This window comes from Cajanus cajan, chromosome 5 (assembly GCF_000230855.2).
Source record: "Cajanus cajan strain Asha chromosome 5, NIPB_CcT2T_4, whole genome shotgun sequence".
Lineage (NCBI taxonomy): Eukaryota > Viridiplantae > Streptophyta > Magnoliopsida > Fabales > Fabaceae > Cajanus > Cajanus cajan.
The window spans coordinates 55836134-55863360 of NC_138521.1; the positions used below are offsets into that span (position 1 = coordinate 55836134).

General features: G+C 32.4%; 2 protein-coding genes and 2 long non-coding RNA genes across 6 annotated transcripts; 2 read left to right on the top strand and 2 right to left on the bottom strand.

Annotated features, from left to right (window-relative positions):
• The first annotated feature begins 4315 nt into the window (after positions 1–4315).
• LOC109808218 (homeobox protein HD1) lies at positions 4316–10305 on the top strand. Of its 2 annotated transcripts, none has more exons than XM_029273606.2 (6): positions 4316–4820; positions 4952–5033; positions 9151–9341; positions 9432–9563; positions 9776–9912; positions 9999–10305. In XM_029273606.2, the coding sequence occupies exons 1-6, from the start codon at positions 4551–4553 to the stop codon at positions 10012–10014; spliced, it is 828 nt and encodes a 275-aa protein (XP_029129439.2). In that variant the 5' UTR covers positions 4316–4550; the 3' UTR covers positions 10015–10305. The 2 variants fall into 2 exon arrangements, with proteins under 2 accessions (XP_029129439.2, XP_020226705.2); XM_020371116.3 differs by having other exon boundaries at positions 4320–4820; positions 4913–5033.
• Positions 10306–15250: 4945 nt separating this feature from the next.
• On the bottom strand, positions 15251–16917 carry LOC145958377 (uncharacterized). The gene is made up of 2 exons (XR_014434120.1): positions 16468–16917; positions 15251–15568 (listed from the first exon to the last, which is right to left on the bottom strand). It is a non-coding gene; the product is annotated as an uncharacterized LOC145958377 (long non-coding RNA).
• A 2500-nt stretch (positions 16918–19417) lies between these two features.
• LOC145958378 (uncharacterized) lies at positions 19418–22124 on the bottom strand. Its single transcript, XR_014434122.1, has 2 exons — positions 20627–22124; positions 19418–19735 (listed from the first exon to the last, which is right to left on the bottom strand). It is a non-coding gene; the product is annotated as an uncharacterized LOC145958378 (long non-coding RNA).
• Positions 22125–22132: 8 nt separating this feature from the next.
• On the top strand, positions 22133–26893 carry LOC109808997 (bifunctional dTDP-4-dehydrorhamnose 3,5-epimerase/dTDP-4-dehydrorhamnose reductase). Of its 2 annotated transcripts, XR_014434121.1 has the most exons (3): positions 22133–22680; positions 22746–23303; positions 26746–26893. XR_014434121.1 is itself a non-coding variant. In XM_020372205.3 (2 exons), exons 1-2 carry the CDS (start codon positions 22228–22230, stop codon positions 23193–23195), a joined length of 903 nt encoding a protein of 300 aa, XP_020227794.2. In that variant the 5' UTR covers positions 22133–22227; the 3' UTR covers positions 23196–23398. The 2 variants fall into 2 exon arrangements, 1 of the variants encoding a protein (XP_020227794.2); XM_020372205.3 differs by lacking the exon at positions 26746–26893 and having other exon boundaries at positions 22746–23398.
• The last annotated feature ends 334 nt before the right edge of the window (positions 26894–27227 follow it).

Here is a 27227-nt window from a genome sequence, read left to right on the forward strand (position 1 = left end):
AGCAAAGCCCCAACTCATGTCATAGGGGGTCAAGCAACCTTCCGCCGTCATCCCATTGTAGATGGCATCATGGAGACACCACTCCCTCAGGGATAGAAGCCTCTCCACCTCGATCGCTATGATGGCACGACGGACCCCGACGAGCACATCGACCTATATACGACACAGGTAAACCTCTACACTAACAATGATGCTATATTGTATAGGGTTTTTCCGACCTCGCTCAAAGGGGCCGCGCTCAACTGGTACACCCAGCTACCTGCCGAGTCAATTGACAGCTTCGGCACCCTGGTCAGACGGTTCACAGCACAATATGCGACGAGCCGACCTCATCACATAACATCAGCTGTCCTGGCCAGTCTCAGACAGAGTGGCGACGAGCCACTCCGGACGTTCATGGAACGATTCGCCGCCATCTCGGTAAAGATCTGAAATCTGAATCCCGAGGTCGCACTGCACTCCATGCTCATGGCATTGAAGCCAGGACCTTTCGTCGATAGCCTTTGCCGACGACCTCCTCCCGACATGGACGAGCTCCGAGCTCGCGCTGCTGGGTACATCCAGATGGAGGAGCATGCCGAGTTCCGCAAGGCAATTCGCGACAAACCACAAGGAAAGCAAGACCAAGGTCAGGCCACGAACATTTAAAGTTGGTGACCGTGTTTGGCGATTACGGGGAGAAGCAAGAACAGACCCCTCCAAAGGAAAATTTGGAACTTGAAATTCCACCCACCTCAAATTTTATTTCTCTTAACTTGTAAATTCAGGTGATGTACTCTTTTTTCCTCCTCAACCTTTTTCCCACTAAAAAAAAGGTTTTTGGCCAAGGAAGGTTTTAACGAGGCACACCTTAGAAATAAATCAACAAAACAACTTCATTCCCATACATTTTCGGTATTGGCACATTAACCATGACGACTTGCCAAGGTCGAGTCCGAACCTTGAGATCATATTTTCTTAACAAAGGTCGAGTTCGAACCTTGATATGCCAAGGTCGAGTCCGAACCTTGAGACTACATTTTCTTAACCAAGGTCGAGTTCGAACCTTGATATGCCAAGGTCGAGTCCGAACCTTGAGATCATATTTTCTTAACCAAGGTCGAGTTCGAATCTCGATATGCCAAGGTCGAGTCCGAACCTTGAGATCATATTTTCTTAACCAAGGTCGAGCTCGAACCTTGATATGCCAAGGTCGAGTCCGAACCTTGAGATCATACTTTCTTAACCAAGGTCGAGTTCGAACCTTGATATTCTAAGGACGAGTCTGAACCTTGAGATCACATTTTCTTAACCAAGGTCGAGTTCGAACCTTGATATGCCAAGGTCGAGTCCAAACCTTGAGATCACATTTTCTTAACCAAGGTCGAGCTCGAACCTTCAAACAACAAATTTAGGAGCTCCTTAGAAGCCCCTTCGCTCTTACATCACTCGGTGCTTGGGGGGCAAGTGTACTGGCCAACCAAGTTGCCGACTTGTCCCTCACCAATCTATTGACTCAATCAAAGGTTTACCAGCCTGACCAAGCAGTAAACTCATCATTGCCGAGTTCCTCAGCTCGGCCATGAAACATGGATGTTAGAATACCACATCGGCCCAAAGAAGCAACGTCATCAAACAGATAAAAATACAATCTTGTTACCATGCCGCCTGCACGTTCTCGAGAACGAGGCGACAGTTGCAACACATGGCATCTTGACAGGCAAGCATACGCGAAAGGTCACTGCTCCCTAACGAGGTCGGTCTTAACTCCTCGACCTACGGTCTTCGAAGCTCGGGGGGCTAGTGTACTATCCGTACTGCGAAGCCGAGCTCCGAGCTCGGCACCACAGCGCAGGACGACCTCGGACATGCGCTGTGTGACGTCTGCTCGTCATCCTAATCAGATCATAACTGATCTCGGGCCCAAGGCCCAACACAACCCTAATTCACACCAAGGTACGTGCATTATTTATAGAAGACTCACACTCATACAAACCCTAACTTTAGCATCGGAGTCTCTTTTGCAGGTACCACCCCCATCTTGGAGCACCAGCGTACCAGTGAAGGAGGCTCACCGATCTTACCTGGCGGATCAGCTCTACAGCAGATTTCTGGTAAGAACAATGATAATTGTGTATCTTATATTAAACAAAAAATATATAAAATTGTTAATAAAATATAAGTTTATTAAGATAATATAATACTTCCAAAAGAAAAATATTACTTTTGGTCTAATCTACTATTAAATATATTTTTAATCCTAAACTTTATCAAATTTCACCGTAATTTTTGAACAAAATAATATTTAGTTTGTACCAAAAATAACTTTTAAATTCTAATTAAATAGGCGTTATATATATGTGTGTGTGTGTGTGTGTGTGTATGTGTGTGTGTATTATATTCAAACCTAGAAGTGATTTTTAAGTTATTATTTGTGAAAAGATAATTAATTTATCAAATATCTCATATTTAATTAACTATTAAAACAATAAATTTCATAAATTATTTATTATTTTTTCAATATTCTCGATTTAATCCACAATTAAGATGTATTATTAATTTCACTAACACATAAAAAAAATGTAATATATATATATTTTTTTAATTTTTAGCTTCCTAGGATTAACATCAAACTTTTTTATTCTAAAATAATTTAAAAGATAAAGAAATAAAATTAATATAGTATATTAAAATATTTTTTCCTTTTTAACATTTCTAAATGTAATTATATGTCATTATTATTTTATTTTTTATTTTTTATTGAAAGTAAAATTATATAATTTTGGAGTGTGCATGACTTTATGTGAATTTTTATTTCAATTTTTGTCTTATAAATTGCGACGGTTAGGAGGAACCGTCGCAATGTTTGAAAATTTTGCGACAGTTTTGAGAGAAACCGTCACAATGTTGGAAAATTTTGCGACGATTTTGGGAGAAACCGTCGTATGAAGGGTCGCAATATCAAAGCAACGATGGTTTCAGGATAACCATCGCAATTTGTCCGTCGCAATTCATCATTTTCCGTGTAGTGTATATAGGCTTGTTAATGTTAATAATTGTGGAGAAAAGAAAGATACTTGAAAGAGGGTTGAATAGTGTCAATAAAAAACTCAACATTTTTTTATTTAATAAAGTAGTATCCTAAAACCTTATAACTGCATACGAAGAGTTTAAATAAAAAAAAAACACAATATTTTTATAGTCAAATCTCTTAAAGTTCAAAGCAATAACACAGTTAAAGTTGGGAAATCACTTTGTTGTTTTGTCATACCATCAAGACGTGATACAATTAGTTTAAGTACAAAGGCTTTTTTTACAGGAAAAGTGAATAAGATTTTTTTTACAATTGATGTTCCCTTATATATGTATTTCATGAAGATGACATTGCAAGTCCTTAAGCATTTCTCACAAACTTGTTTCATTTGTCTTAATTTTTGTTTCTTATGAAGAAAAGTGTCTATTGGTGCATTAATTGTGGATATTAAATGTATTTCATAAAATTATCACTTTTTTTATCTAATTAATGAAGGTACTTATCACCTTTAAGATAACAAACAAAAGGAATTGTTGTATGTGTCAATCAGAAATGACTTTTTCTAACTTCGCATGTTTTGAAAGATTTGCTTGTCCTTTCTCTAAGGTAAAACATGCATGTTTATGTTCCTTTTTGTAGTATCAAAAAAGTTTTTTTATTCCTTTCGATTTGTTAAAAAATAACATAAATAAATATAGTATGGTTATCAGATATCATAAATGATATCTATTAAATGCCTTTGCCTTACAAACAAAGTAGTTTGTCTAAGAGACTTAATGTGAATATAACCAATTGTCTATCACAATTAGTCTTATAGTTTGATCTTAAAAAAATTTCTCTTGAAAAATGATTAAATTTTTTATCATTAAAACTTGTACCTTAAATGACACAAGATCATTTTTAGATCTAACAATAATGATACAATGTAATTTGTAGGATTATAACAAGAAATAAGAGATTTATATCCATACAATGTAACTTGCGAGATCAATGAATATTTTGAACTGGAACATAGTCGTTGAATCTTGTAGCAAAAATGACAGAAGAGCAAGCAAGACGACTTGAAATACTAAACAAAACATTAACAAAATTTTTCTTGTGACATGTGATGACATTGACTTTAAAGACTTATCTACCGTATATATACAAGCCCTTAAAATATAACAAGATTGTTTGAATAAAGCTAAAAAGTAGAAGTGGCAAGAAATTTAAGTAGAGAAATGAGAATTTGAATGTGTTTTGGAGGTGTGTAAAATAATTTATTATTTTATAAAGTAATTTTGTAATATTAAATTAGTTATATAGGCTCGGCTCTCCCCACAAGCACATAAATAATTTTCAATGGTCTTGGCTTCCCCTCTTTCCCCGTTTATGTAAAATCGTTGTTCCTATGTGAGAGGACGGCGAAAACGAGAGATACAAGTGTCAGGTCCTCCATTGAGAGAGAGAGAGAGAGTGGTCCTGATTCCTGAACCTCACCTTTTCCCTTAAATAACAAGTCTCAATTTCCCTGCTTTCCTCTCTTCACTCGCCGGAAATGCAAGAAGCAGCAGCCTTGGGAATGATGGGTGGAGAACTGTCGGACCACCACCACCACCGTCAAGTGAAGGCGGAGATAGCCACCCACCCACTTTACGACCAGCTTCTCGCTGCACACGTCTCATGCCTCCGCGTCGCCACACCCATCGATCAGTTACCACTCATCGACGCTCAGTTATCGCAGTCCCACCATCTCCTACGCTCCTACGCCTCCCTCCATTCCCACTCCCTCTCTCCTCATGACCGACAACAACTTGACAACTTCATGGTACATCTTTTTTCTCCTTTCTTCACTTCATAAAAACTAATTTCATTTTAATTTTACCTTCCTTCACGGATCCATCTTAACTGATGCTGCAGACACAATATTTGATTGTCTTGTGTTCCTTCAAAGAACAGCTTCAGCAACATGTCAGAGTGCATGCCGTGGAGGCTGTCATGGCCTGCCGTGACATTGAAAGTACCTTCCAAGCTCTGACAGGTACCGCACACTACTCTTTCGTTGCTTTCTGCGGTTAATATATATATATATATATATATATTTTTTTTTTTTTTACCAATAATTTCTTCTCCGATTTTATTTATTCGCTTTAATCAGCAGGGATGAGTAGCTTCATGTATTAATTAAAAGCAAGTAAAATGGTTAGGTATATGAGCTATTTGTGGTATGAGGTGCGGTTTCTTTTGGTTATTTCGTTCTTGTCTTGAAAGCGAATTGAGAGAAAGGAAAGATGCTGTGTATTGTGGGATAGCATTATCCAATGTGTTTTTCTGGGTGGGTTTTGGCGAAATGGGAGTGCTAGTGTTGTTACTAACGTTGTCTAAAGTCTAAACTATACACAATAGGTATATAAAGAGTGGGTTAGTTTGGTGGAGGGTGGTAGTCTCGCCCACCATGTCATGCCATTCGCAACAACCTTAGATGCCGTAACTCAATACACTTTTCTTTCCAAATCCAACCGTTGTATCTTATCCTCTAAAATTTCTTATCTAACATATCTTTCTTAAAACTAGTTTAAGCCAATTGTAAGCTTATTAGATATGAATTAGAAATTCAAAATCTATATTTTTTTATAATTAAATTGAATATATTTTATATAATTAATTAACATCTTACTTGATAAATGTAAAATGATATAAAAAAAACATATTTAGTTATTTAGGGTAAATAGAATATCAAATAAATTGGCCTAGTTGGAACACAAAATTTGTGGTCCCTAAGAAAATGAGTCAAGTAAGACTTAAACATGTATTGTCACATACAAAAAACAAAAACAAAAAAAGTCCAAAAAGGCCCAATAGGCTCCAGATCAAGTCGAAGTGATCAAATTCTTTTCCAGATCACTTTTTGGTTTATGATATATACACCTCCTTTTTTCTATAAGTATACCTCTTTTTTTTTAAAAAAATAATTAAAATTTAAAATATTCTTAATTTTTTTAATTTTGCATTTTGTATTTTTTAATTTTACATCCACAATATTTAATTTAATATTTTTTTCTTCATATTTTATCTCTTTTTTTTTTAATTTTTACATGCACCCCCTTACTTTTCCTTCACCTCACCTATTTTGGTAGCATGTAAAAACTAAAAAAGAAAAAAAAGTATGTGAAGAAAAGAAGAAAGTAACAAATTAAAAGTTAAAGATATAAAATTAGTGTGTGTTTGGATTTGCGTTTGAAGAATTGATTTATCAAAATCAATTTTCTGGACGCAGAAGCTATATTTTTCAGCTTCAACCAAAATCAATTTTCACCCTTAAAATCATGTGATGAAAAAAAATCCAAACATCCTTTCTACATGAGGAATCACGTTTTTGCACGAAAATACGCACGTTGAATCAATTCAACGCGTATCCAAACAGGCACTTAGAAGTTAGAAAAAAAAACTAATATTTTATAATTTTTTTTAAAAACTTAAAGGAGGTATACTTATTAAAACAAGGAGGTGTATATATCATGAGTCTCACTTTTTTCAGAGTCTAGATAAGCCCATCAGACTAGGTCTTTTTTGACACATGTAGTTGTTAAACGCACTAATAATGTCACGAGTTACATTAATAAAAAAAATTATACTTTATGTAGATAATTTTTTTATGTTAAGTTAAATCCTTTCTTGAGTACGTATCTTTTGTATTTGCAGTGGGAGTTAAATTACAAATTTACAAGGGAACATTAACAAATTTTGCATTCAAATAATGGTAGAAAGATTATTGTGAATAATTGCAAATGTTAAATTAATATATAACACTTTTGATTGTGTAATAATCATTTAAGTTTTAGTTTATTTTATCCTTATTTTTAATGTTTAAATAATCTTTCATTTGCTATAATTTCTTAAATTTTATCTTTTAGTCTATTTAATTAAAAGAATATTTCATTTTAGTAGTTATACTTACTACTTTTATTACCTTTAGTCCCTATACTAAAATGACTAAAACAAAATTGTAAAACAATTGATGATAAAGACTAAAATATTTGTAAAATTGATATGTATAGAAACTAAAATGAAATATTTTTTAACTATAGAGATAAAAAAAAAATTCATAAATTTATAAGGACTAAAAGGGCATTTAAATATTTTAGTTTTATAGTTTTAATTTTAACTTAATTTTAATTTTCTTTTTATCACTGAAATTAATAATGAGTATATGACCAAAAAAATCAGATTAAAAATTAAAGAATTAAATTAAAAATATAAAGTAATGAATTAAAGATTAAATTAAGAGAAAAATATAAAGAATTAAAAATTAAAGTAATGATAAAATGAAAAAATAATTTGATTTTAATATATATATATATATATATATATATATATATATTTAATATTGTAGATTTGCAAGCATATCAACTTTTATATATTTAACATAAACCTCTATTTTACATAAGAGCATTTTTAAATTTTTTTTTATTTTAATAAGAGAGCTTTAAAGAATTTTTTTAATTTCTTATATAATTTGATTTTTATTTATTATGATTATTTATGAATTAAATTTTAATATTTTTAAAATAAATTATTAATAAATAAAATAATATTGTATTATAATATAAATTATTATCAAAAATTTAAAATACAATTTATATGTATATAAATTTATAAATAAAATAATATTTATATAAATTTTAAATATATTTATATATTTAAATATAATATTTATTTTTAAATATAATTCATTATAAATTTTAATTACATATAATAAATATTTAGTTCGGGAATTACACATGTTAGTATGCTAAAATACTAGTAATAGAAAAATTTGTATCCTTTGAAAAAATTCAATTTAATTTGCAGCGAGAAGAGATAAATAGTATGTACAGCGGTACAAGGATCATCATCATTCATCAATCTATTTACTGGCTGAACAGGAAGAAGGGTCCGTTTAAACTTCTTTTTTGTCAGTGCTTTTTTTAATAAAATTAGCAATTTTTTTTTTATTTATTAGGAAGTACAATTCTATTTACTTTTTTGAAAAAAATGTTTTTTTAAGAAGCTTTTTTTTTTGTTAGAGTTTAAACACATTAAATAAAAAAAAGTAGTTAAAGAAATTTCGGGGACCAAATTACAAAAATTGTAGAAGATCAATGACCTGATTATAACTTTTTTATTTATGAACTTAATTAAGAATTCATAAAAAATTCAATAACCTTCTAATGTATTAAACCTTAGAAAATGAATAAGAGTGTTATTAATATACTTTTTAATACATTCTTTTTAATATACTTTTTAAAATTAATTAAAAATTATTGAAAATTATAAAATTATAAATAATGTTCATTAAATAAAAAATAAAACTATCCAATAAATAAATAAATAAAGATTACATCCACACAATTTTGTGATTTTCTAACAAATTTGGTCAAATCAAATAATATACAATGTATTAAAAAAAGTATGCTGCTAACATTTAAAAAAAAGAAAGAGTATTTATGATTTAAATAAAGTATGAGATTAATAAGATCATATTGTCCGATTTTCACATCTATAATTAATTTGCATAGAAAATTGGAGTTAGACTTATTTATTATTAATTATAATTATATTATATAGTTTTAATCTTTAACAATATATAAAAGTGATACGGTGTTTTAATTTATACATTTTTAAACTTTTTTATCCTTTATTTATTAGGATAATTGTTCCCTCCTTTTAATACAGGATAATTCAATAATTTTAATTTATTAATTTAAACAAAAAATATTATTTTTCCAAAACTGTTTTGCTCCTTAATAAAATGCAAACTCTACAACAACCGTATTGTAACTTTCACACCTTTCACTTTTTTTTTTGGCAGTATGGACAAACTTTTTAACAAATACATCTAAAAGAAAAGAAGGAAGTAAAATGAATCAATGCATGGACAAATCTATGCGGTTCAATTTGTAATAAAAAGAAAAAAAAATTAAGGGAAATAATTAACAAATCTTGATCTTTGGTATATAGTTTAGTTACCTGAGTAATTCATCCTTAAAATTCAACTAGTTAATGCTCATGATACAAGTATGTATGCTCAAATCTTGTTAACTAAAACTAAAAATGAAATACATTTTACTTCCAACTTGTTCAAATTCAACCTATCAGATTCACTATTTGTAATTCAGGAGTGAGTTTGGGAGAAGGAACAGGTGCAACAATGTCAGATGATGAAGATGATTTTCAGATGGATGGATCTTTAGATCAGTGTAGCGCTGATGGGCAGGACATGATGGGATTTGGTCCATTACTTCCTACTGAATCTGAAAGGTCACTCATGGAAAGAGTTCGTCAGGAACTTAAGATTGAACTCAAACAGGTCACTCCTAAATGTCAATAATCAATATGCATGTTATTCACTCTTTCTTTTTTCTGTCTTTGATTCACAAACCAAATTTAATATTCACAGGGTTTTAAGTCAAGAATTGAAGATGTTAGGGAGGAAATATTAAGAAAACGAAGAGCTGGGAAATTACCAGGTGACACAACATCGGTTTTAAAGGCCTGGTGGCAACAACATGCTAAGTGGCCCTACCCAACTGTAAGCAATACATTACACACATATATATATATATATATATATATATACATAAAACCATGGTTCTTGTAAGTTAACAAGATTGATAAAATTAAGTTGTGAAGAGTTTACAACTTAAAATTAAGCTAAATTATATGCTTCATAATTGCTAGTCACTAATACTAAATATACAGTGCAAAAAAATCATAGTGTCTCTACTTTTGTTGTTCTTTCAGGAAGATGACAAGGCAAAACTTGTGGAGGAGACAGGGTTGCAGCTGAAGCAAATCAATAACTGGTTCATCAACCAAAGGAAACGCAACTGGCATAGCAACTCTCAATCGGTCACCTCTTTGAAGTCCAAGCGCAAGAGGTAGAGTGATTTAGTTCTTATTATCTGGTTGAAAAAAATATAGCAACATGTACATATTTTACTTACTTTATTGTTATTGCTGACAGAGAGTATTCCCACTAAGGATTCCAGTCTGGTGCAGAAGATTTATAATAGATGGTGCCCTATTACACAAAAAAGCTTTAAAAAGTGTTGCTTGTAAATTCTTGGATTGTATAACGGATACATACTTTTCTTCTTGTTGTGCATGGTTGCCTTCATTTCTGTCCAGTGTTTTTCAATTGTAAATTGTTTGCTTTGATTTGAATGGCTGAAGAAAAAGTGTTAATATTATTTTATGTTGTTAAAAGTGTATCCTATACTTGATATGTTTCCATATACTAATATGAAATTGTGTTGTACTTGATATCATTACATTTATAAGTACCAATATCTCCATCCTTATCCTTGAGAGGAGAAACCATAATTTGGGGTCAGTATGGATGCAAGCTTTTAAGAAAGCTTGTGCTCTTTAGGGTATGCTGTTGGAAGTGATTATAAAACCTAACAACTAATTAACACTTTCCCAAAACAACAAAGGAATTTTAAGGATGCATCGGCTAATGAATTCAGAGCATTTTGGTTTCCCTAGTTTGTTGTACCATATGATAATATGAGATACTTATTAGATGAGAAAGGTTCGAAGACCTAGAAGTTAGATACTTATTAGATACTTATTAGATGAGATACTTATTAGATATGTAAATGCCAAGACAACCAATTGAGCATGGAAAATCTTTTACGAAGAATTACTGGGATCAGACAGGGTAAGAAACATAATATTTTTTTTTTGAGAATTTAAATATGGTGCTTTTATCTTTGACTTATTCTCTTTTAAATTAAGGAAATTGCTAGTCAAATAACAATATAACTAGATTTAATATGTTCCCGTCTGACAGACACAGGATTAACATTTTCAGAATTGTCATCTTTTTCTGTGAGAATTCACGGCGGAATCAGTGTCAGATAATTTATTAATTTTAGTTGAGTTAAAAATTAAGCTGAATTAGTAAATGAGATGAAATTAAGACATGTATATAGACTCGTTTATTTGTTTATGATCTGATTCTATATATGTGTATTAATTTCAAATAACTATAAAAATAAATCAAATCATTTTATAATAGTAGTAAACTAATAAGTCGTCCGTGATAATTGTAACGACCTGCCTAACCATTGCACAATAAAACATTACCACACAGAATAGAGAAATGAACATAAAAGAGAATATATATATATATATATATATATATATATATATATATATACACACATCAGTCTAGTCTGGGACTTAACAAGTCAAAATATAAAACTACAAAATAGCTACACCAAGTAGCCATGCACAACAAAATCAGCTCCTGCTGCCAACTGTAGTCCTGCTACTACATTCCAGCCTATTCCTGCTCTGTTTTCATACACAGTATGATCATTGCAGTCTAATTCACATGGAAACAGGCAAGGGTAAGCTAGTGAAAAGAATCAGCATATAATTAAATTATAAACAGCTTCAACTTAACAACACATCATCAATTTCAACAAAGTTAACATACAACACATAACAACATACATCTACATCTCAGCTTCACCACACACGGCATACATACAGCTCATATCATTTAGCAAAATCAACATCAAACAGCTTATGCGTCGTCACGCATTTCAACTCCGAGATCTCCTACAACGTGGTAAGTAGTCTAAGTGGCTAGGTCCTACCGAACCAACAACACAGAACCTTTTTGGGCTTTCTAGGTAAACAACAAATTTGGATAGAAATCCACAACACAATAATGATTTCTCAAACTTTGCCACTTAAACAAGGAAGTATAGTACTCGGTTAGGAACTAAGTTCCCAACTTCATACTATACTCAAATTGGTCGCTTTGTAATTGGTATAGCTCGACCTTGCCCCTATACCGTGGTCGCTTTGTAATCGGTATAGCTCGACCTTGCCCCTATACTGTGGTCACTTTATAATCGGTATAGCTCGACCTTGCCCCTATACCGTGATCGCTTTGTACACGTGTGCCTCGACCTTGCCCACACACGGGACCAACTAAGTACTTAGAGGAGAACAGCACAATGACCACTCCAAGGGACAGCTTCCCAAGGAGGGTTTTCAACAAATTGGGCTCTAAGAGCACCACAGCTTCCTCAATCCACACAATAGGATGAACATCTTTAAAAAACATCTCCTCTAGTCTTAGTGATCAACAACTCGGCATTATAGCCTACACAGCTCATATTCAACAACACAGCTCAACTATTTAAAACAGCATATTCAACATTTAGCGCAACTCAGCATAACGGCATTAACAACTTAGACAACATACAACACAGCTCGGCTTAACAACATTAATCAGCATAAACAACATACAACACAGCTCAGCTTAACATCATTAACAACATAAACAACATACAACACAGCTCATCTTAACATCATTAACAACATGATCAACAACTTCACAACATACAACATATTCAACACATAATACAACTCACCCATCATGTTTACAACTCATCTATCATGCCAACCATCACAACATATACAACATGAATTAACCTATGCACTTAAGACAGCCTTCGACTTATCTAAATCACTCCTTGCGAAATGGCAACCTTTACATAAAATATCATATCGGGAGTTATATTACTCCTATCATGCTAATCCTTATCTCATATGAAAGATAAGAAGATTTCCTACAACTCTCATGAAGACACCAAGTCCTAATTCCTTCATCTACCTTGTTAAACATTCTAAAAACCGCAATAGCTATAACCAATGCTGACAGCATGACCCCTCTTCACTAAAACAACCATATATGGAGTTCTAGACCTCCTTTTTGGGTGATTCTAGCTCCATTGGAAAGATAACATTCAAGGCTACAACCTTCATGAAGACTCAAAGACCAACATACTCACGTACGGCGCATTAAAATCACGCCCGACACAAACTCAACTAGAGACCTACAGAGGTCTTTGCGCCCGGCGCAACCCCAGACAGAGACTCACAATGGGTCTCCACACCCGGCGTGCTCCGATCATGCCCGATGCCATATCAGTAACAAAACACAAGACTCACGTCTGATAGTGCGCCCGGCGTGGTTCTCCCTACACCTGGCGTGATTCACCCAAGGTTTCCCATTTCAAATCACGTCCGGCGCGACTAGCTTTGCGCCTGGCATGAAAAGTCAATGGTGGTCTCTGATGAACGCACGCCCGGCACCAAGAACTGCGCCCGACACAATTTCAAACAGTAACCCTCACCACTTCGAAAATTTCCCCCAAAACCTGCAAAATCAGCCAACTCAAACACATGCAATCCATCTAATGAACTACATTTACAACATACAACTCAAAAATCAACTCCTTTTCAACATGCAACCATCAAACACCTAGAAATCCCCATTTTTTCCAATTTTCCCGAAAACTCCAAAAACGAGCAACTCTTCAATCTGACCTTCAATCTCCTAAACTCAAGCATCAAATGAGTCTCTAAACTCATTTACAACCCATCCACAGAAAACTAACTTTCCTTACCTCGGAGAAGAAGAATCCGAGCTCCGGGGAAGCAAAAAGGAAGAAGAAAAGGATTCGGCTCTCAGCTAGCTCCGCACGGCTTTACGTTTGCAAGAGATGAAGAAGGGTTGATGGACCACCTTGGTGCTCACTGCCTCAGCCTTAGAGAAAGGAAATCAGAAACAAGGTTAAGAGGCTTGGAGAGAAGAAGAAAATGAAGGGAGAAAAGTGAAAAGAGAAAGAGAAAGTGTAGGGCTGCGAGTCTCACAATAATTGTGTTACAGCGACAAATAAAAATTATTATATAAAGCTCTATAAATTTAGCTTTATTAAAATTTTAATCTTGTATTTATTTTTTATTCGTGTGATTTAAATTGAGACATTTTGAGTTGCAACTAAAAAAAATATCCATATCATACGAGAGTCAAGCTCCAATAAAAAATCAAAATATACATTAATAAAGTATCCTTTTGAGTGTCATTACTTTTTTATTTCGTAAATTTCATTTTCTTTTTATTCCAACCTTATAAATTCTAAATAAGAATATTTTGAAAACATTTATCATTCTATTTAAATTTTATATTAATATCTTTATAATTTATTTATATTATTACCGTAAATGCTAGATATTTAGTAATTTTACGTATTAATATCTCTATACTTTATTTATATTACTACTGACCTAGTGAAGTTGGATCTTATATAGCTTGAGCTACGAAATGATTGATCCAACACGATTCTGAAATGGTTATGGATTATTTTGGCAAACCATTGAGCTTTTTCGTTTTTCATTTAATTCAAGTTAAAAAAAAAAGATAATTTGAAATAACATGTCATTGTTTTAATTGTATGCTTTTTGGGGGAGGAGGGAAAAATAGAAGAGAAGGAGTGAATATGTGAGAATTGATTTGATAGAAAATAGGTAAGAATAGAGTTAAAGTTGTATTTGTTTGATAGAGTGAAATTAAATAATAATGTAGAATTAGATGAGAAATAAAATGAATTTGATATTTACAATTATTATTTTATCCTTTCTTTACAATATAGTTTGAATTATTTTTTTTATATGTTGTAATTTTACATATCTCTCAAATTTTACAGGAATCTCATGGAAGAAGGTATAAAAAATAATGAGGGACTTATTTATAATTCCTCACAATTCTCTCTAAATACCTTCTACTAAACAATAATATTTTTTCAAATTTACTCTAAATCATTCTCTTCCTATTAAATCACCTCCACCAAATAGAAGCTTAGGAATACTCAAATCAATTGTATCAAAAGACTTCAATTTAATTATTAGTATTTAAAATAGTTAATTTTGTTAAAGAATATTTTATTTTTTACACCATTGTTTATGAATACTTAAGTATGTTACATTAGAGCTAGTTTAGTTGATTGAACAAAATGTTATTGTCAATTTTTGATATCAAGTTAAATTTTGATAGGAAAAAAATTATTGTACTAAAATGCTTGATTTAATTATTATTTTGAACAAATTTAAAAAATTGAAGTAAATAAAACTTAATAGTAGCTTATTTGACAATTTATACTAATGGACCAACTTTCAAGGTGTTGGGTTAAGTTTTTATTTTTGATATATTCATCTCTCTTATTCTTTTGAAATCTAGCATATTCTTACATGTTTTTTTGATAATTAAACTACGATGATCATATTTTCATGATAGGAGAGCAGAATAAGTTGGAGGTTGTGACACCCTCTACCCCAACATAAATACAATAGATATAAACCATCTATATATAAATTCTTTCTTAGTCTAATATAAAATAATTATCTCAAGTATCATTGGGTAAAAGATGCACATTCATAATTTTCAACTATAAGTATCAAATTGTCAAGAAATAATAAAATAAAGATTATAGATTAATCCCAGTAAAGGTGGCAGGGCCTCCTAGTTAGAAATTAACTTATAATCTTTTAGAAAAATTATAATATGACAAAAATACACACTTTCAACATAAATAACATAAAAATTACAAAAGAAAAATAATAATAATTTAACAATAAGTCTAGCTAATCCCGATGTCACATCCTATCAGAGCGAAACCCAAACAGAAGCCTAAGCTTCACCACCAACATCCTCAGCCTCATGCTAATTATCTGCATCATAATTTAAATATACACAAAAATGACAAGGGAGTGAGAAACTTCTCACTCAGTTGCAGATATAGAAATAAAAGTTAAATAGCACACACACACGCAATATAATTCACATATATAATCAATCTCACATATATGCTTATGTATAATGATTTTTTTGACTTGACTCACTAATGTATGCATGTGGCGCCATACGGAAGTTCACATATCATCATTGGTGACCCGAAGGCACACCTATACAATTGTCGGTGACCCTAAGGTACACCTATCATTGGTGTTCATACACCTCGTTAGCATATCGTGGGTGACCCAAAGGTACACCTTGTTAGTCGTGGGTATGCGGCCTCAGCGGCACACCTGGAGTAATATGTGCATATGATGCATGTCATACATTCACAGACTCAACCTTTAGCATGTTACACATATCATATTCATATTTCATAATTAAGAATTATTTCAATAATCCAATTTAATAGTCCAATAGTCCAACAGTCCAAACAGTCCAACAGTCCAAACAGTCCAATAGTCCAACAGTCCAACAATCCAACAGTCCAACAATCCAACAGTCCAGAGGTTACTTAGGTATCATATTTTTCAATAATAATATATTAAGATCTTTTAAGTAAAGTAGGAAGCTTAAAGGTAATATAAGATAATAAGGAGGCTCAGCCTTCCATTTAAATAATAGATTACAAATTTATAAATACTTAGGAGGCTTAGCCTTCCATTCAAATAACAGATTCTAATATGTAAATAAATAAGATATAAAACAAAACACATCAATAATACATATTCAAAGAAATAAACAACAGGCAAGGGATCGGGAGCCAATCCAACAAACAAACTATTTAACAATTATTCCCACACCCCCAAGCGAGGTTTCCCACTCCCCCCCTTACCTGGGTTTACAGAAATTTGGGCAGAATCTCCTCCTCTCTATCTTTCCTTAAAAGGAATCGGAATTAGGGCAGAATCTCTTCCTCTTTCTCCTTAAACAAGGCACTAGAGCAGAACCTCATTTTCTTTCTCCTTCTCTCTCTTACTTTCTCTCTCTAATTCTCCAGAATTTCCTTCTCTCTAGAATTCTAAATTTTCAAAACCTTAGGCCCCTATTTATAGAATTTTTTGAAGTTACTATGCACTATGCACTATTCATTAAAATAATATTATAAATTACTATGCACTATGCACTATTCATTATTATATTCAAATTAATTAAAATTTTGAAACGGAAAGAATCCGCAGCCCACGTTTCAGCCGCCCCTTCACTGTGCAATTGCATAGTAAAATACTATTCATACATACGTATTCGTAAATAGTAAAATACGTATACATAAATAGTAAAAATATGTATACATAAATAGTAAAATACGTATACGTAAATAGTAAAATATATAAATAAAATACTTATTCACATAAAAAAAATATTTCTTTTCATTGAATAAAATTTGGGATGTTACAATTCTCCCCTCCTTTTAGAAATTTCGTCCCCGAAATTTTTGCAATGGTAAACTCTTCGCATTCTTACTTCTAATTCTTATGCAACATCACTACCTTGTTGATGTATAACTTTTATCAATTTCCTCAAAGGATTTGCTTAGGGAAAGATCTTGACGAATTTATCCACTTAAACACAAACAAAATCAATTTCTTAAGCGTCTTAGACAAATCTTCCACTAGGGTCTATCTATTCACCATCTTACTTCCAAAATGGAGCATCTAAGTGCTACAAGATTCTTAAAAACTTTTAGTATGCTAACCATAAATATACAATTGCTTTACTCTTCTCTTCATCTTAGGTCACAAAATATCTTCTTAAGATTTTGGTACATCTTAGTAGTTTCTGAATGGATACTAAAGATACTCTTATGACCTTCTTCTAGGATTGCTTTATTAAATTCTAGCACACTAGGAATGCCCAACTTATCCTTAAATCTCAAAACTCCATCCACTCTAAATTTAAACTCACTCTCCATACCTTGATTCAAGTTCTCTACTTCTCTTTCCATATTAGACCATCACGCTTCCCCTGCGCCACTCTGATACATTTTAGTAACTCCTAAATAAATGTTAAGAGTACTCTTATGTCCTTTCAAGTTTTATAACTAAACATCCAACTGTGTCCTTTCTAATCTCTTGCTTATTTGGGTCACTAATAAAGGATCTAACTCCTAGTTCCTCTAATCTCATCTATTAATCTGATAGTTACTTCCAACATAAATAATTCAATGCTACTAGGGTAATCTTACACATCAAGCATAAGTTTCTAAATTCTGCAATCAAATTCAATCCTTAAATCATCAAAATAATAATTTGGTTATCATTGTAATCCAGATATTTGCCACAACATCAACACCTAAGCATTAGATACACATATCAGATCACTAATTTTACTACTCTATCTACAACCAATTCAAACTCTTCTATGATCAATTCTAAAGATCAGGTACCTAAGCATAATGTACACTCGGTATCCATATCAGTTCTCTAGTTTCACCATTTCATCTTCACCCAAGTCATAATCATATCCATCACCTTAACCTATAGCCTTATAACTTGTTACCAAAATAAATCAACTAATTATGCTCCTATAATTTTCTTCAACAATCCATTCGTTATTCATACTTAATCTCACAATACTAGAAGTAACCTTATAATCCAAACTTAAATTTCTAATTTAAGCCAAAAAGATTCATTTCTCTAATCATAATGAAAGATAAAGATTTCCTCAAAACATCAATCACCACAATGGCTTTAACCAAATTAATAAGATCAAAATTTTACTCCTTAAGAAATTTCAACTATTTCTTTTATCTCGTATTCAACCCCTTTGGTCAAAATATATTTAAGGTTCTTATGATCACTAAATACCTCAACCATAGAATCATATAGTTAGCATATATCTACCTGACAAACCGAGTTGTATTCATCCAAGTGATTTCAAACCTATCTCAAACGAAAGTTAAGTGAATAAGCTACAACTCTTTATGAAGACATAAGATTTCCAAGAGATCATCTCTTTAGCTAAAGATTCAAATATCGCCACTAATAAATTCAGTGCTTACTAAATTTCTAATCACCAAGGGAGTCATAACTTGAAGTTCTAGATTTTTGTTTCATCTTATCCTAATTGAAAAGATAATATCTAAAGCCATATTCTTCATAAAGACCTCAAAATATAAATTTTGTCGATATAATACTCATACTATCATAACAAACTATAATGAAAATATTTTCGACACCAAATAGCAATAATGTATCAATATATATAATGCCACAAAATACCTCAACTTTTTTCCAAATTCACTACTTAATTTCTCATTCAAGTCTCTCCTTACTTTTCTCAATCAAAATAACTCACATGCTACCTAAACCATAAATAGTTAACATACCAATAATAACACTTAAGGGAATTAACATCATTTCGATCTCTCACCAAAGAGACAACCACCTTTAGATTCAACCTGCTACAACTATAGATATCAGAAACTTCTCCAATCATAAACTCTTAGTACACTCAATATATCACCTCCCATCCAAGGTTCTAATAATTCGAGTTGGCTAACACTATCATGATTATCATTCCTCTGATTACAAACTAACTTAACAATCTCAAACTCAACAATATCAACACAGGACGAACATCATCATCATAGTACACAACAAACAAGACATAGTCAGAGTACACAACAGAGTCATGATAAGCACATAACACACACGTTCGATTAAATCAACCTGGCTCTGATACCACTAAATGTGACACCCTCTACCCCAACATAAATACAATAGATATAAACCATCTATATATAAATTCTTTCTTAGTCTAATATAAAATAATTATCTCAAGTATCATTGGGTAAAAGATGCACATTCATAATTTTCAACTATAAGTATCAAATTGTCAAGAAATAATAAAATAAAGATTATAGATTAATCCCAGTAAAGGTGGCAGGGCCTCCTAGTTAGAAATTAACTTATAATCTTTTAGAAAAATTATAATATGACAAAAATACACACTTTCAACATAAATAACATAAAAATTACAAAAGAAAAATAATAATAATTTAACAATAAGTCTAGCTAATCCCGATGTCACATCCTATCAGAGCGAAACCCAAACAGAAGCCTAAGCTTCACCACCAACATCCTCAGCCTCATGCTAATTATCTGCATCATAATTTAAATATACACAAAAATGACAAGGGAGTGAGAAACTTCTCACTCAGTTGCAGATATAGAAATAAAAGTTAAATAGCACACACACACGCAATATAATTCACATATATAATCAATCTCACATATATGCTTATGTATAATGATTTTTTTGACTTGACTCACTAATGTATGCATGTGGCGCCATACGGAAGTTCACATATCATCATTGGTGACCCGAAGGCACACCTATACAATTGTCGGTGACCCTAAGGTACACCTATCATTGGTGTTCATACACCTCGTTAGCATATCGTGGGTGACCCAAAGGTACACCTTGTTAGTCGTGGGTATGCGGCCTCAGCGGCACACCTGGAGTAATATGTGCATATGATGCATGTCATACATTCACAGACTCAACCTTTAGCATGTTACACATATCATATTCATATTTCATAATTAAGAATTATTTCAATAATCCAATTTAATAGTCCAATAGTCCAACAGTCCAAACAGTCCAACAGTCCAAACAGTCCAACAGTCCAACAATCCAACAGTCCAACAATCCAACAGTCCAGAGGTTACTTAGGTATCATATTTTTCAATAATAATATATTAAGATCTTTTAAGTAAAGTAGGAAGCTTAAAGGTAATATAAGATAATAAGGAGGCTCAGCCTTCCATTTAAATAATAGATTACAAATTTATAAATACTTAGGAGGCTTAGCCTTCCATTCAAATAACAGATTCTAATATGTAAATAAATAAGATATAAAACAAAACACATCAATAATACATATTCAAAGAAATAAACAACAGGCAAGGGATCGGGAGCCAATCCAACAAACAAACTATTTAACAATTATTCCCACACCCCCAAGCGAGGTTTCCCACTCCCCCCCTTACCTGGGTTTACAGAAATTTGGGCAGAATCTCCTCCTCTCTATCTTTCCTTAAAAGGAATCGGAATTAGGGCAGAATCTCTTCCTCTTTCTCCTTAAACAAGGCACTAGAGCAGAACCTCATTTTCTTTCTCCTTCTCTCTCTTACTTTCTCTCTCTAATTCTCCAGAATTTCCTTCTCTCTAGAATTCTAAATTTTCAAAACCTTAGGCCCCTATTTATAGAATTTTTTGAAGTTACTATGCACTATGCACTATTCATTAAAATAATATTATAAATTACTATGCACTATGCACTATTCATTATTATATTCAAATTAATTAAAATTTTGAAACGGAAAGAATCCGCAGCCCACGTTTCAGCCGCCCCTTCACTGTGCAATTGCATAGTAAAATACTATTCATACATACGTATTTGTAAATAGTAAAATACGTATACATAAATAGTAAAAATATGTATACATAAATAGTAAAATACGTATACGTAAATAGTAAAATATATAAATAAAATACTTATTCACATAAAAAAAATATTTCTTTTCATTGAATAAAATTTGGGATGTTACAGAGGTAAATTGTGTATCTAATTTTATGAGACCATATTGATGAATGACTTGTTATTGATTTGTTAGATTATCTAATGTAATAGGTTGTATAAGTGTTACTTGAACAACAACATAGGATTACTCTTCATAATTTTGAATCCTTGTACTTATATATACATAATGTTAATGATGCAACTTTTATTAATATATATATATATATATATATATATATATATATATATATATCGACTCTAATATTTGTTTATGTGTTATGATAATTACTTTTACTATTAACTATTAATTTCATTAAGTATAAGAAACATAACGAGTCCTTAAAAAATAACATTCAAGTGACTGACGTAAAATAAAACAATATGGAGATATTTTGTATATGGTGAAAAATATTTGTTTTTAGGTTTAAAGAAGTAATAAAATAAAAGTGGTATTTCAAATATAAATGAGGTTGTAAAATAAAAAGGCAAAAATATATTTTTCATTCCTTATAATATTTATTAGATTTAATTTAGTCTCATTTTAATTAATTGAATCCATTTAGTCTCACATTTTTAAAATGTATCTCAATGTTTGGTTTTTCATTTCATCCGTTTAAATATTTAACGGATTTGACACGTGTCATGTTGTCATGACACGTGTCATACTATCATGTCACGTGTCATGTCATTATGCCACGTGTTATACCACGTGTCATGATGTTCAGTCATGTGGCATGATATCATAACACGTGGCATGACACGTGTTAAATCTATTAAGTATTTAAATGGAAGAGATGACAAATTAAACATTGACATACATTTTGAACATGTAAGACTAAATTGATTCGGTTAATTAAAATGAGACTAAATTGAATCTAAAAAATAATTAATATAAAGAAAAATAATATATTTTTGTCGAATAAAAATGGAATATTGTATGTGGTGTTGAGGTACATAAGTAACATATATGCGTGGCAGATAGAGGTAGTGGCAGACAAGAGTCGGAAAGAAGAGAAGAGAAGAGAAGAGACGGAGATCTAGTAGCAGCTACCACTCAGAGTCAGAGACATGGGCTTCCCAGCCAACGGCGCCTCCGCGGACAGGCCCCTCAAATTCCTGATCTACGGCCGCACGGGCTGGATAGGAGGCATCCTCGGCACCCTCTGCCGGGCCCAGCAGATCCCCTTCGAGTACGGGTCGGGGCGCCTGGAGAACCGGGCCTCCCTGGAGGCCGACATAGCCGCAGTGAAGCCCAGCCACGTGTTGAACGCGGCGGGGGTGACGGGGCGGCCGAACGTGGACTGGTGCGAGTCCCACAAGGTGGAGACCATCCGAACGAACGTGGTGGGAACCCTGACACTGGCCGATGTGTGCCTCCAGAACGAGCTCCTCCTCCTCAACTACGCCACCGGCTGCATCTTCGAGTACGACTCCGCCCACCCCCTGGGATCCGGAATCGGCTTCAAGGAACACGACGCTCCCAATTTCACGGGCTCCTTCTACTCCAAGACCAAAGCCATGGTATATAATATAACTCAATTTAGATCTCTCAATTGCGCTTCATATTAATTACCTTGTTTCCGCAGGTAGAGGATCTGCTCCGCAACTACGATAACGTCTGCACCTTGCGTGTCAGGATGCCTATCTCCTCCGATTTATCCAACCCCCGCAATTTCATCACCAAGATTACTCGATACGACAAGGTTGTCAACATTCCCAATTCCATGACCATATTGGACGAGCTTCTTCCCATCTCCATCGAGATGGCCAAGAGGAACCTCACTGGGATCTGGAACTTCACCAACCCTGGAGTCGTCAGTCACAACGAGATTTTGGACTTGTACAGAGAATACGTGGATCCCGATTTCACGTGGAGGAACTTCACTCTTGAGGAGCAGGCCAAGGTGATCGTTGCTCCCCGGAGCAACAATGAGCTTGACGCCCACAAGTTGAAGAAGGAATTTCCGGAACTGCTTTCTATCAAGGATTCGCTCATTAAGTATGTCTTCAAGCCCAACCAGAAGGTCAAAGCTTGAGTTTGAACGTGAACTCAAAAGCCTCTCATTTTTATGGATTTCTATTCTGTGTGGAATGTGGATGCTCTCATTGTAGGCGAAGACAGCCGTGGACCTTGATTTTTAAAAGTAAGGCCTCCTTAGCTTTTTTTTCTTTTCTTTAGAATGATTGAAATATTTTATAATTTTAAATAAATAAAGCATTATATCCTTTAGCTTGCAAACTGATAATTGTTAAAATATTTTATATAAAAAATATAAAGTAACACGAATCGCATGTTTATAGTTAATATATTTTATTGAAATGTTATAAAAGTATTATAATAGTGTAATATTTTACTTAATTAATCTTATTTCGAATAATTTTATAAACTAGTTTTAGATTTTTTTATACATATTTTTTGGTAGAGTCCGACAATTAAAAAAACAAAAAAAAATGACAAACAAACCAAATTCACTCTTGTTGCATCATTTAAGAAACAAAGGTTGATGTTTCGAGGAGGATCAACAATCAACTAATTATTAGTAAAAACTCAGAAGTTTAGAAAGTCATCACTTAGATTGTCTTCTCATTAGGTGCGACTTAGATCACCTTCTCAATCTCCATTCAAAAGGTCCCAAATGTCATATATAGGAGATGTAATATAGGAGATGTAAAAGAATGGAACCCAATAGTTATAATGAGCTTGAGTCAATGTAGCATGCTTTTTATTTTTAAACATATTTTAATAATATTATAATATATATATATATATATATATATATATATATATAGTAATCTAATGTTAAATTCATGAACTTAGATTATTGGTCAAGTAATGACTCTTGACTCAACATTCGCCTCTAGTCTATCTCTACCATACCTCTATATAAATATGATCATCGCAGTTCAATTAAAAGGAAATATACAAGAGTAAGCTAGTATGCAAAAGAATCAATATAAGAAGTATAAAAGTAAAAACAACTATACTACTAACATAAACAACCAACTAACATTCAACATTTTATCAACTTGTAACTTTTCAACACAATACCACATGTTCTTCAACTTGAACAACAATAAGGCAACTCATCAATCATTCAATATAGCATATAAACAACACAACACAATCAATGATTTATATACACGATACCAAAACTATGTGTTGTTATGCATTCAACTAATAAATCTCTTAAAATACAAGTGAGCAGTTTATGTGGTTTGATCCTACCAAACTAATAATTATGTGATCTTTTCATTTTACCTAGATCAACAACCATTTTTTGGAGAAAAATCTATAACAACATGGTTTCTCATATTTCACGTTAGAAAAGTTTAGTGTTCCTGTCAAGAGTAAGACAACTTGGGTGAAGCCTACCATGGTATTAGCATGCATAATTAAGTCTCTTATGAGATTAGCTCATCGACTACCTTTTAAATACTATGTGCCTTCTAGTACTTAGTTAGAAATTTTGCCCCCCGACCTTGTACATTACTCTAATTTGGACCTTTTATACATGTATGGCTTGACCTGACCCTTATAGAGATCAACATTGGTCACTTTATAATCAATATAGCTCAAAATGACCCTTATACTATGGTCGATTTACAAACGATATGACTTGACCTAACCCCATATTGCATCAACAAAGGTCCTAGAAGAGACTCACAATCCACTTCAAGAGTCAACTTCTCAAGAAGGTTTTCAATAAAACTAGGCTCTTAGAGTACTACAACATAATATCTTCACAACACAACTTAGTAACTGACGCATCCTCAACATAACCACCCCAACATGTCAACATGCAACTATCAACAATTCAATCATCAATATACATTATCTTATATCAATGTATAAAGAATTAACACCATAGTTCAACATACAACATGCAAAATATTCAACTAACCTATACATGTTTAACACTTATGCATGAAAACAACATATTTTCATTAAGCAACCTATGCTCGACACCGTTCTCCTCATGGTCGACATCATTGAGGTAGAGAACCTATGGCTCACCTATGCTCGACGCCAATCTACCATTGTCCAGTGTAGATGAGGTAGAGAGTCATTAGGTCAATCATGTCTGGTATGGCTAAACTCACACTTGACCCTATTTCAGGCATAGAGATTCTACATGACTCACTTGGTGCCATGATGTTGCCCCGACGCAATGAAGAATTTTGTACTTCGAAGATTCACAAATTGACCCAAACCACCTAAAACTCAGAAGAATCCAAACATGCAAAGGAAGAAATAAACATTATACATCATAAGCATTTCATTTCTCACCAAAACAATTACATGAAACCAAAAATCAATCGTCATCCACCCAAAATCTCCTCGAATGTATTCAAACACCCAAAACCGCACAACACAAGAATTTCATCATTTAATCATCAATATAGGCACTTTTTTAGATGCAATCCAACAACACACAACATCAACAATTAACAAGATTCATGCTCTAGATTCCCTTACCTCAAAATCAATAAAAAAAGAGGAAGAAGGAAGAATAGAACCGAGCTTTGAGCTAACTACACACCAACTTCGATTCTCAACCTTTTAAGATTTGAATCACCTCTCAGCCACTAACATCACTCTTAGGAAAAGGGTAGAAGAGAATCGAAACACTCAAGGAGGTCAGAAGAAGGAGAAAGAACCCTCCAACTCCAGAGTACTTCTTACTAGACTATCTCTCTAAGTTTATTTAAAAATGAACTTATGAAGCTCGAGTCTCAAAAGAAACCTTGTATACCTTTCCCATACAGGTCCAACTTAACCTTTATTTAGAGACACTCTTAAGCAACTAAAACTATTGAGAATTCCTAAATTTTCAGAGTTTCTCAATAAATCAATACAACAACATACATCAACAATTTATAAAATGTATAGTATTACAATTTGGATCTAATTCAATCCAATAGAGTTAAAATATTTAAAATAGTGTCACGATTTTTTATTTTTAGAATATTTAAACAATATTATTTATATATTTTAAACATTTCTATATCTATATATATATAATCTATAACATTATATAAAAGGGATACAAACGTTTGTAACTACCATTTGATCTCCACTTTTACTATGACCTTTTTATCCTTAATAATATTACATATTAAATAATTAATACAAGTAATTATGTCATTTTATTTAAGTAACTACTCACTTTTATTTCTTTTAACCACATATTATTTAAGTAATTGCACTCATTGTTCGTACTTTCACATTCCTCTCTTTCTTGCTTCCTCTTTTTTTTTGTTAAAGTGACTTCATATCCCTGCATAATATATCCTCCATTTCATGGTACATCCTTTCTCATGGCAGTCGAGATTCGAGAGAAAGGAAATTGTTCCTCCCCCACCAGCCACTTCATTTCATTATTTTCTTCTCGCAACAAACCCCTCACACCTTTCTTTTTCTTTTTATTCTCTCTATCATATCCTGTTATCGTCTTTGTCTCTTTGTTTTTCCTTCAAACCTTTCTACTTTTTTTTTTCATTTTTCAATCCACTTAAATTGCCCACAATAAACATTTCACCAATTGTATACATTACGACCATCATTGTTCGTTGGTTTTGACGTAGAATGAGTACGAATAGATGGGATAACAACATGGGAAGGATTTCAAGGATTGGCAGTTTCACAATTGCGTCTGAGGATTGAGACTTTCTCTCTTTCGCTCAGATTCCTCAGCCATGTATTTTCAGGTCGATTCTCTTTTCTCAATTCTATTTTCTCACGCTCATTAAAAAAATTCTACATTAAATTATGTAAATTTAGTCATTTTTTACCATGATTTTTTGCATTATTTTTACAGTAAATTTAAATTTATTCAACTTTTTAAAAATTCAAATTTAAGATATCTCTATTTTCCAAATTCATTTTTTTCCATTTAAATTATAAAAATTCATTTTTAAACTTATTATCTTGATAGATTTAAAATTTTAAATATATAATCATATTTTATTAAAAATTTGAATTTAAAATTTGCATAATTTTGAATTTTGAATTTTATTTAATTTTTAATAGTTTTAAAATTACAAAAAATAATATTTTAAAACTTATA

Coding starts and splice junctions, on each gene's coding strand:
- LOC109808218 (XM_020371116.3), top strand. CDS start 4,551: ATGCAAGAAGCAGCAGCCTTGGGAATGATGGGTGGAGAACTGTCGGAC. Junction 4,821..4,912: donor AACAACTTGACAACTTCATG/GTACATCTTTTT, acceptor CTGATGCTGCAG/ACACAATATTTGATTGTCTT. Junction 9,564..9,775: donor CTAAGTGGCCCTACCCAACT/GTAAGCAATACA, acceptor TTGTTCTTTCAG/GAAGATGACAAGGCAAAACT.
- LOC109808997 (XM_020372205.3), top strand. CDS start 22,228: ATGGGCTTCCCAGCCAACGGCGCCTCCGCGGACAGGCCCCTCAAATTC. Junction 22,681..22,745: donor ACTCCAAGACCAAAGCCATG/GTATATAATATA, acceptor TTGTTTCCGCAG/GTAGAGGATCTGCTCCGCAA.